General features: G+C 55.9%; 1 protein-coding gene across 4 annotated transcripts in view; it reads right to left on the bottom strand.

Annotated features, from left to right (window-relative positions):
• Nucleotides 1-10,529, bottom strand: part of LOC111154623 (NAD kinase) — a 26,610-nt gene extending 16,081 nt beyond the window's left edge. Inside the window, exons 1-3 of one of the 4 annotated variants that reach the window (XM_022514352.1) lie at nt 4,888-5,236; nt 4,193-4,295; nt 3,388-3,466 (exon numbers count right to left, since the gene is read on the bottom strand). Coding sequence is in view for 1 of the 4 variants with exons in the window: in XM_022514350.1 (XP_022370058.1) it covers nt 10,447-10,529 (83 nt within the window). In the remaining 3 variants the exon portion in view is untranslated. Of the gene's footprint in view, nt 1-3,387; nt 3,467-4,192; nt 5,243-10,446 lie in introns of those variants that run through there. The other 3 variants (XM_022514354.1, XM_022514351.1, XM_022514350.1) reach the window with 3 other exon arrangements.
• Nucleotides 10,530-11,074: the final 545 nt, after the last annotated feature.

The following is an 11,074-nucleotide window of genomic DNA, read 5'->3' as shown; positions in this document are numbered from 1 at the left end:
GATTTTATTTATTTATTTGTCAGAGAGAGAGAGGGAGAGAGAGTGAGCACAGGCAGACAGAATGGCAGGCAGAGGCAGAGGGAGAAGCAGGCTCCCTGATGAGCAAGGAGCCCGATGTGGGACTCGATCCCAGGACGCTGGGATCATGACCCGAGCCGAAGGCAGCTGCTTAACCAACTGAGCCACCCAGGTGTCCCCCATCTCTCACTTTAAATCAAAGCTAGACATGACGCAGGGCAGTGAGGAAGGCTGAAAACCGGGATGGGCCAAAAGTTAGCCTCTTGCCCCAGTGGGCCGAGCTGTGAGTTCAAAGGAGAAACTCCTGAAGTGTCACTCCAGGGAACACACAAAGACAAGAAAGCAAAACAGCCTTATTGCTGATCAAACCAGCCACAGTCTATTGCTTCTGAGCCTTTTGGCTAAGATCAAGTGAAACCAGCCACAGTCTACTCCAAAGGAAAGCCCTGACTCTCCTCGACTCTGTAAAGGCTGAGAGATGGGGGAGGGGAGCTGCAGAATGGGAGCGCGAAGCCAGCAGAGGCTGGTTTGAACAGACAGAAGCCGTCTCTGTTATGCGAAAGTACACGCAGAGAAGCACCTGCAGGTGCAGAAGCAGCGTCAAGTTCTCCAGAAGGTCCAGCGGAGATCACCAGTGAAGGTGGCTGGCTTAACAGATTTTCAACGGAGACAAAGCCTCCTGACTTTGGGAGAAGATGCCATCTAGGGCTGTCTTAGCCAGAGAGTAGAAGTCATTGCCTGACTTCAAACCTTCAAAGGACAGGCTGACTCTCTCTCTTTTTATTTTTTTTAAGATTTTATTTATTTATTTGACAGACAGAGATCACAGGTAGGCAGAGAGGCAGGGAGGAAGCAGGCTCCCTGCTGAGCAGAGAGCCCGATGTGGGGCTCGATCCCAGGACCCTGAGATCATGACCTGAGCCGAAGGCAGAGGCTTAACCCACTGAGCCCCCCCAGGCACCCCACAGGCTGACTCTCTTGTCAGGGGCCAACGTAACTGGTGACTTTAGGTTGAAGCCAACGCTCCCCGATCACTGAGAAAATCCAAGTGTCCTTAAGAATTATGTTAAGAGAGGCACCTGGGGGGCTCAGTGGGTGAAGCCTCTGCCTTCGGCTTGGGTCATGGTCTCGGGTCCTGGGATCGAGTCCCGCATCAGGCTCTCTGCTCAGCAGGGAGCCTGCTTCCTCCCTGCCTCTCTGCCTGCCTCTCTGCCTACTTGTGATCTTTATCTGTCAAATGAATAAATAAAATCTTTAAAAAATATATTTATTTATTAGAGTGCACATGAGAAAGAGCAAAAGAGCAAAAGCAGAGAGAGAAGCAGACTTCCTGCTGAGCTGAGAGCCCAATGCGGGGCTCTGTCCCAGGACCCTGGGATCACGACCCAAGCTGAAGACAGATGCTTAGCCAAATGAGCCACCAATGTGCCCCATAAATAAAATCTTAAGAAAAAGAAAAAAATTTTTTTGACAAATTCATTACAATTTAAATCTTTTACCCTTCATAAGACAAGTATTAAGAAAATGAAAATATAAGCTACAGATAAAAAGTATTTGCTAAACATACATGTTACAAAACGTAATGTTACAAAGGACTTATATCCAGAATGTATAAAGAGTTCTGAAATCTTTAAGAAAACAACCAATCGGAAATGGGCAAAAGATCCCAACTTCGGGCAGATTCCCCAAAGAAGATGTATCAACTGCAGGTAAGCACATGAAAAGATCCCCAACAGCATCAGTCATCAGGGAAACACAAATCCGAACCACAATAAGATACCACTTGACGGGCACCTGGGTGGTTCAGTGGGTTAAAGCCTCTGCCTTCGGCTCAGAACGTGATCCCAGGGTCCTGGGATCCAGCCCTACATCGGGCTCTCTGCTCAGTGGGGAGCCTGCTTCCCCCTCTCTCTCTGCTTGCCTCTCTGCCTATTTGTGATCTCTGTCAAATAAATAAATAAAATCTTTAAAAAAAAAAAATTCTAGGGGCACCTGGGTAGCTCAGTGGGTTGAGCCTCTGCCTTTGGCTCTGGTCATGATCTCAGGGTCCTGGGATCAAGCCCTGCATCGGGCTCTCTGCTTGGCGGAGAGCCTGCTTCCCCGTCTCTCTGCCTGCCTCTCTGCCTACCTGTGATCTCTCTGTCAAATAAATAAATAAAATCTTTAAAAAAAAAAAATTCTAGGGGCGCCTGGGTGGCTCAGTGGGTTAAAGCCTCTGTCTTCGGCTCAGGTCATGATCCCGGGGTCCTGGGATCGAGTCCCGCATCGGGCTCTCTGCTCAGCCAGGAGCCTGCTTCCCCCTCTCTCTGCCTGCCTCCCTGCCTATTTGTGATCTCTCTCTGTTAAATGAATAAATAAAATCTTTAAAAAAAAAAAAAGACTCACACCTTCCACCCACTGAGCCGGCTGGATGCCCCTCATTTGTGGCGTCTCCTTCCCCTTCTGAGAATGGAAGCTCCAGAAATTCTGTGTTACTGAGGCTCTCCCGGCCTGCAAGGAGCCTCACTGAATTCACATGGTTATTGCCGGCCAAGACAAGAAGACAAGCAGGCAGCTGTGTTTAAGGTCAGAGCTCTGGGGACAGGCTGGTCTGGGCACAGAGATCCGGGCTCTATCAGCACGTGGTGAGTGCTTACAGCCCTGGAACTAGATGGACTAGAACTAGAACGAAATGGACTCCCTAGGGGGTGGGCAGGAGACCCAAGGGCTGAATCTGGGGCAGGCCCCCATTTAGGAGCTGCATGGAAGGGTCAGGAAAGAAGTCTGGGAGGAAACCGGCAGTGCGAGGTGGAGACGCAAGAGCAGTGAGGATTTCAGGAGGCACAACTGGGGGCGGCACCAAGTGTCAGGAGAGGAGGACAGAAAGGCCGGGCGGGGCCCAAAAAAGTGCCAGGACAAACTGGTAAGAGACTCAAGATGGCACAGTTTTGTTCAATATGTGAAAAAAATGACGTGCATGTTTACCTCGTTACCGCGTTAGAACTACGCAAAGGCCGCGTCATCAGTGACTTAACTGAGCACCTTCTCTTCGCCCAGCACAGCCCCAAATGCTTCTCTTTTGTAATTTACGTAGTCCTCACAAGGGCCTGGGGCACCTGGGAGGCTCAGTCAGTTAAGTGTCTGCCTTCGGCTCAGGTCATGCATGACCCCAGGGTCCTGGGATCGAGCCCCAGATCGGGCTCCCTGCTCAGCGGGAAGCCTGCTTCTCCCCTGCCTGCTGCTCTCCCTGCTTGTGGGCACATGCTCTCCCTCTCTCTGTCTCATTCTCTCTCTCTCTGACAAATAAATAGCTTTTAAGAAATAAATATATGTTTATACAAAATAATAGCGTCATAATGCTGAATGGTTACAGATGGTGACTGCACTTACGTCGGTGAACACTGAGTGACCTACAGAAACTGCTGAGTCGATGCTGTACGCCCGGAGTTCATGTGACGCTGTACGCCAGCTATGATGAGAGGAAAACCCTGTTAGGGTCTGACATACAAGGGAAACCATCTTAGAGTTAAGTCAACAGGACTGTACGTAAACTTCGCTCAAACCCAAAGTCTGATTTACGGCCCCCATGCGTGCACTGTACACCTGCTGAAGGAGCAGCCTCAGGAACATCAGCTCGTCCTCGAGATGTCCCTCAGCACTCCCGCTCCCCGCATTCTGTCCCGACAAACTTGTGACTCCTGCCTACGTGCTGATCTATAATCTTTTAAGCTTTTACAAGATGTAAAAAGTATATTATGTCGCAAAAATCATTCATTTCCTGGAGTGCCATCTTCCCTATGAAGATGCATTTCCAGGGCAACCGTCCTAACTTGAGCTCAAATAAAACTTTTTTACTTCTAGTGATTTTTTTTTTTTTAGATTTATTTATTTGAGAAAGAGAGCGTGCACCTGCGCGAGCGCAGGGCGGGAGGGTCAGAGGGAGAATCTCAAACAGACTCCCCGGTGGGGGCAGAGCCTGACCTGGTACTTGACCTCACAACACTGAGTTCGTGACCTTAGCCGAAATCAAGAGTCACTGACTGGGCCATCCAGGCGCTCCAACTCTGACTCTAAAAGGTCTGTTCACTTTGTGTTGACAACTCTGCATGAATTAAAACAAACACGCAAACACACTAGCAAAGTAGGGGCGGCTTCAGGTCTGCGCAGGGGCCGAGAGGCCTTGCAGCTGCCTCACCTGCCGTCCTGAGAGGTGGGGCCAGCCCAGTCCTCTCCGGACCCGCAGCTCCAGCGCTCGGCCGCTGAAACGCCTCACTGTGCATGGGACTCGGAGCTGCTTACTGCCAAGAAAGGACGAAAGAGGCACGTCAGTTAAAGGAGCCTACCAGGCGAGTCGTAACAGTGCAACCTTTGAAAGGAAATAAGCAGCAGGGTCAGAAGCAAAGATGTCGAGAAAGGAAGGACAGGCTAACCGGTGACACACAGGCTAGCTACGACCCAAACATGGGTGAGCGCAGGGAGCTGTGTGACCGCCACCTCAATGAGGGGGGCCCAGCCAGGGCCGTGCTGTTGGCCGGCAGCTGCACTGCCGTCCAAGAACGGAGGAGAAGCAGAAGCAGGGCTGCCTGCGGGAATATGGACCCTCATCCAAGACCAGGACAGCCGGCGAGCAGCAGAAATACATCCAGGTCCGGTGCCCATCCTGCCAGGTCCCGACCGAGCACTCACCTCGTGGCACCTGACACGCGCTCAAATGAGACGCACGGGCGTGTCTAGGACACAGAGGCCCAGGGTCACACAGCTAGGATGGGGCAGAGCTGGCCTCTGGGCCCGTGCACCTAAGCCCCTGTTCAAGGCCATGGTGCACAGACGAGAGTTCTCAATATGCAGCGCGAGGTGTGCTAAGCCGCATTTCAACCAGGCCCAGATCACCTTCCACCAGCTCCTCGCACGCCCCGGGAGAAGTGCTGAGTACAAACTGGTCTGCGGCCGAGCTCGCAGGTGACGACGTCTCAGCTTCCAGGCACAGCTTAACAACTCGACCGCGCCGAGCCTCTCGGACAACGCTTTGTACCGGAAAAACGTGGTCTGCTCAGGTTCACACAGTGATGTGTGTCAGTTATTTGTCTGTAAAGCTGGGGAAAGAAGAGTGAACTTCAACCTGAACTTCACACTTCCAACAAACATTAACTAAACACAAATCAAAATGGGTTATGTCAAGTGTAAAACACAACCTGTAAAACTTTTACTAGAAAATGTAGGAGCAGGCTGCCCGGCTGGCTCGGCTGGTGGAGCTGTGGTCTTCGGGCTCTAAGTTCAAGCCCCACATTGGGTGGAAAGGTTAACTTAAAAATAAAACCTTAGGGTTGCCTGGGTGGCTCAGTAGGTTAAGCCTCTGCCTTCGGCTTGGGTCATGATCCCGGGGTCCTGGGATCGAGCCCCACATCGGGCTCTCTGCTCAGTGGGGAGCCTGCTTCCCTCTCTCTCTCTGCCTGCCTCTCTGCCTGCTTGTGATCTCTGTCTGTCAAATACATAAATAAATAAAATCTTGGAAAGGAAAGAGAGAAAGAAAGAACGAACAAAGGAGAACTTTCTCCTTTGACCTAGGACTAGAGAGAACTTTTAACACATGACATACACAGTCCACAAAAGGTAACAAAAGAATCATCAATACGCTGGACCTCACTGGGGCGAGGCGCTTGCTCTGGGGAAGACCCTGTGAAAAGAACAAAACAAGCTGCAGAGTGGGAGAAAGTGTTTGCAAAGGATACACCCAACCAAGGTTTTCATCTAGAATACGCAGAGAAATCTCAAAAGGCAAAAGTTTAAAAAGTAAAAAAAAATCCAATTAGAAAATGGGCAAAAAGGGGGCGCCTGGGTGGCTCAGTGGGTTAAAGCCTCTGCCTTCGGCTCAGGTCATGATCTCAGGGTCTTGGGATCAAGCCCCGCATCGGGCTCTCTGCTCCTTGGGGAGCCTGCTTCCCCCCCTCTCTCTGCCTGCCTTTCTGCCTACTTGTGATCTCTGTCAAATAAAAATCTAAAAAAAAAAAAAAAAAAAAGAGGAAAGAAAAGAAAATGGGCAAAAAGGACGCACGACACCGAGCCACGCACACACAAGCACACGAAGCTCCATGGCACTGGCCACCAGGAGATACAGACACCAGTGCCGCGACACCTGCCGCGATGCTCAGACGGCCGGAGCCAGACCGCAGAGAGACTGTCACTCACCGCACGCTGCTGGAGTGCAAACGGCAGTCAGTCTGGAAGTTCAGCAGTTTCTTACAAAATCTTAAAAAAGAGAAGTACAGAAGCCAGCCACTGCAAGCTGGCTTTTATCTCAGAGTAGTAAACACATCCGTCCACATGAACACGGCTCGGGAGTGTTCCCAGCAGCTTCATGTGCAATCGCTAGACTGCAGCTGGCCCCCCACAGTCTCTCTTTGAAACAAACGACTAGGGGCGCCTGGGTGGCTCAGTGGGTTAAGCCGCTGCCTTCGGCTCAGGTCATGATCTCAGGGTCCTGGGATCGAGCCCCACATCGGGCTCTCTGCTCAGCGGGGAGCCTGCTTCCTCCTCTCTCTCTGCCTGCCTCTCTGCCTGCTTGTGATCTCTCTCTGTCAAATAAATAAACAAAATCTTTAAAAAAAAAAATAAATAAAATAAAATAAAATAAAACAAACGACTATTCTATGGGTGTGTAAAATGAAGTCGGGGGTTACAAGGGTCTCTGCACTATTTCACAACTTCCTGTCCACCTATAATTATTTCAAAACAATAAAAAAATAAACCTATCGGGCGCCTGGGTGGCTCAGTGGGTTAAGCCTCTGCCTTCGGATCAGATCATGATTCCAGGGTCCTGGGATCGAGCCCCGCATCGGGCCTCTGCTCAGCAGGGAGCCTGCTTCCTCCCTGCCTCTCTGCCTAGCTCTCTGCCTGCTTGTGATCTCTGTCTGTCAAATAAATAAATAAAATCTTAAAAAATAAATAAATAAACCTATCAAAACTACAAAAGGGCAAATATATTTAAAAACCTTCTATTACCCATTATCTAGAAGCTGTTCATCTTTACTCACAAAAACTAATGTGATGACAAGGTTGTTCCAGTACCTTAACTGTTTGAAAAGGATGAGATTCGAATTCCATCTAAATTCATGCACATTCTTAACAGGATTATTTTTTTAAGTCTCTTTTTTAGGGGGGCCTGGGTGGCTCAGTCCGTTGGGCATCTCACTCTGGGTTTCAGCTCAGGTCATGATCTCGCTGTTGTAGATTGAGCCCCCCGGCCGGTTCTGAACTCGGCGCAGAGTCTGCTTTAGAGTCTCTCTCCCGCTCCGTCCTGTTCTCTAATAAATAAACAAAATCTTTTAAAAAAAAAGTTTCATTTTTAAGTCATCTCTGCACTCAATATGGGGCTCGAACTCATAACCCTGAGATCAAGAGCGGCACACCCCGCCAAAGGAGCCAGCCAGGTGCCAAAGCACAAATCTAATTTTATTTTATTTTTTTAAATATTTTATTTATTTATTTGACAGAGAGAGATCACAAGCAGGCAGAGAGGCAGTCAGAGGGGGAGAGGGGGAAGCAGGCTCCCCGCGGAGCAGAGGCCCAATGTAGGGCTCGATCCCAGGACCCTGGGATCATGACCTGAGCGTAAGGCAGAGGCTTCACCCACTGAGGCCCCCAGGCCCCCCACAAATCTAATTTTAAAAAACTCTGGCACTGGGGAATTTTATTAGGAGAAAAGTGTTGGGCAGCAACGTTTCCTAGAAGTCACACATGCTGGGCAGGGGACAGGCTGAGATGGCAGTGAGAAACCCAGGACAGGAGTCAGACACACCACAGACCGACGGGACGTCCATGACACCCACTGAGAGCTCTCAGTTTGTCCTGGTTAAAAATACTGAATGAAAAAGAAAAGCTTATTTGGTGACAGAAGCAGGAAAGTGTTGAACCTCACTAGCGGGCGCGGAGGTGGACAGGTGTGTAGAAGCTCGCGCTCCCCTCCTCCCACCCGCGGTGCCCAGGGCCGGCAGGGATGCGACCCCACCGCGGCCGCAGGGGCAGCGTGCGAGCGGAGGGAGACCTTCCGGGCCGTTCTCCGGCCACCGAGCCAGGAGCCTGACCCGCGACCCCACGAGCGGAGCAGGCGGGGACGGGAAGGGGCTGTTACACACGCGCGGCCGCGCTCTCCCGGGCGGGCGAGAAGAGCGGGGTCCGCCGGCTCTGAGGGCAGCCGGGCAGCCGCCAGCGCGCGCCGCAACACGGTTCGCAGACACGCATCCGCGGGGCCCGCCGGGCTGCTTCTCCAGCCGCTCCGGTGCGGGACACTCAGGAGCCGGCGGTCGCGCCTCCAGCAGAACAGCGACGCGCGGGGCCCTCCGAAGCCTGGACGGCCAGAGGGGCCTCGCGTCCTCAACAGGTGTGGAGAGGGCAGCGGCGAGGCTGCCGGACGGGCCCTCGGGCGCGGCTCCCGCCTCTCCGGGGCGCCGGCGGGCTCCCCCCGAAACTCCCCCAGCGACTGTCCGCGTTCAGAAAAGTCCGGGGATTTCGGGGAATAAAGACGCGGGGCTGGACCCCCACGACAACCGACACGAACGCCTGCGTCTGCCGTCCGCGGGGGAAGCCCGGGGAAACCGACGGCTGCCTCCCCTGCGGCCGGGGCCGGTGGGGCCCGAGAGCGGGAGCAAGTCCGACGCAAGGAGCCGAGCCGCGGCGAGGGCTCCCCTCCGGCGCCACCACTGAGTGCCCGCGGCTCCGGCCCCCGACCCTGCCCAGGTGCCGGCGGCGGGGGCAAAGGTCACAGCGAGGGCACGGCAGGGCGGCGGGTACGGCCTCCCGGGGAGCGAGTCCGCGGAGGGCGTCGTCCGCAGACGGGCGACAACTGCCCCCCTAGGCCCGGGGCGTACGCCCAGGCGAGCGAGCAGGTCCGCGGTGCGGGGCAGAGGCGCGCCCCGGGCGGGCGGGGAACAGGAACCTGTTACTCAGAATCCCGGCCCAGGGCATCCGTTCGCTCGCGTCGGGCCCTGCTGCCGTCGCCAGGCGGGCGGCCCCAGCCACCGAGGGCCCGACCCTCCGGGCTGCCCGCCGACCCGACTCCGGATGCGGCCGGCGAGGGCGGCCGTCGCGCCCCCAGGCCCACACCCGGGCGGCGAGCAGGACCCTCCCCCCCGGCCCCGGCCTCGGTCCCCGCGCTCCCAGGTCCCGGGCCGCCCCGCGACCCCGGACGGCGGCGACCGCGGGCGGAGGGCCGGGCCGGCCGGCCGCGCGCACTCACCGTTCGCTGCCCTGGGCGCTTGCGGGGCCGTCCCCTCTCTGGACCGAGCCCGCGGGCCACGCCGCCCCGCCGCCGCTCACCGTCGCTAGCCGGGCCCCGACGCCGCGGCCGCCTCCCGCCCCATGGCCGCCAGGCGCCCCACGGCCGCCGGGACCGCGGCGCCGGCCCGCCGAGCAGCAATCAGCCAGTGCGCACGCGCGCCCCGCCCACGCAAGCGCCCCGCCCCGCGCGCACGCCCCGCCCCACGCATGCGCCTCGCCCCGCCCCGCCCCGCGCGCACAGCCCGCCCCACGCATGCGCCTCGCCCCGCCCCGCGCGCACGGCCCGCCCCCCCGCATGCGCCCCCCCCGCACGCGGGGGCGCGAGCGAGGACCTGGGGCTGAGGGTGGGGGGGCCGGGTGTTGCGGCCTGGGGGGTCCGTAGGGCTGGAGGCGGGAGGCCCGCGGTGGGACATCGGCTGCCCCGACCCCGATAGCGGCCGCCGCGAAGAACCTTGGTTCCCACTTATCCCGCCGCGTTGGCAGCACGTCCACTCGCACCCCTTGCCCCTGCCCCCTTGCCACCCCCGCTCCCCTCCACCGCGGGCGGGGTGGGCTGGCTGCTGACCCCCGCGAGGGGTGACAGCATCCGCTTAGGATGCCGTCACTGACGGGGTGTGAATCTGCTCAGAAGGCACATGTTTTGGGAACTAAAACTGGTTGCGGGCAGCTGCGACAGCGAGGCCCCTCCGGACAGCCAGCGGGTGCGGCGGGGGAGGGGCGCCGCGGGCCTCTCCCACCACAAGCAGCCCGGCGGGGCCCTACGCGACACCGGGACTACTGGGGCTCTGGGCCTGGGATGTCAAAGGGGCCCCTCCAGGGTGACCTGCTGGCACCGTCATCCCCCACCCGCCTCACCATCACCACTCGAGGACACAGAGGAGAGAGGAAGGGGACCAAGGACACAGTTACCCACTTTGTAGCTTCAGGTGGAGCTCCAGGCCTCCCCCCTCAGTCCACCCAGGAGTCAGGTGTCCCAACAGTGTGCCAGGCTCCAGGGACACGTCTGCGAATAAGGGGTCACTGTAGAACTGGGGTAGTGCACCGTTCGGTCCTTGGTGACCTGCCTGGCTCCCCATGTGCCCACCGTTATTGCGTGTGTACACGCAGGGCTCCCCACCTTGTGTGGAGTGGAGTCCTCTGCGGCAGCATGGCTGCGCGTTTCCCCTGCCCACATACCTGCGGTGCTCAGTCTCCTCTGGTGAGGTCTTCCGGCCCTGTGTGCAGAGACTCCAAACACAGATGGGCACAAAACAGGACATGTCTCACTACTGTCCTGGGACCACTGGGCAGTGGGGTCACCAAGAGTGAGTAGAAAGGGGGGCAAGGATATCAGGAACTTGGGGGGATTTCTCAAGCTCTGTAACTTCCCCATCTGGTTATTTTGGAAACCCAACCACTTCCCGAAAGGGACAGCCAGCCACACCCACAGGGGGAGAAGCCTTTTGAGCTGTGTATTTTGCACATGTTCATTAACAGAAAATTAATGCTTGATCCAGCACTTAGTATGTTCTAGGGACTGGACTGAGCCTCCGAAGAACCTTCTGGAGCAGGAAGTCTATAGAGAGGGCACCGGGGCAGGAGATCCAGTCTGGTAACTAGCCAAAGTCACATGGCAGGCCCCTTCCTATGTGCCCCTCTGTAAAGGGAACTTGTGCAGATAGCTATAATAATGGAAAGCCTCTGTCCACGGTAGACCTCAAGACTTCACACGGGAGTGCTTCCCCATTTCAGGGATGAGAACACAGGGGCTGTGGCTTCCTTCCACTGACCAGATTGTGCAATTTCTCCCAGCAGGCCGTAGTCC

Source organism: Enhydra lutris, unplaced genomic scaffold (genome assembly GCF_002288905.1).
Source record: "Enhydra lutris kenyoni isolate GAN:26980312 unplaced genomic scaffold, ASM228890v2 scaffoldscaffold38, whole genome shotgun sequence".
Lineage (NCBI taxonomy): Eukaryota > Metazoa > Chordata > Mammalia > Carnivora > Mustelidae > Enhydra > Enhydra lutris.
Note: the sequence above shows the minus strand (reverse complement) of the source record. Positions and strands in the feature narration are given on the sequence as shown.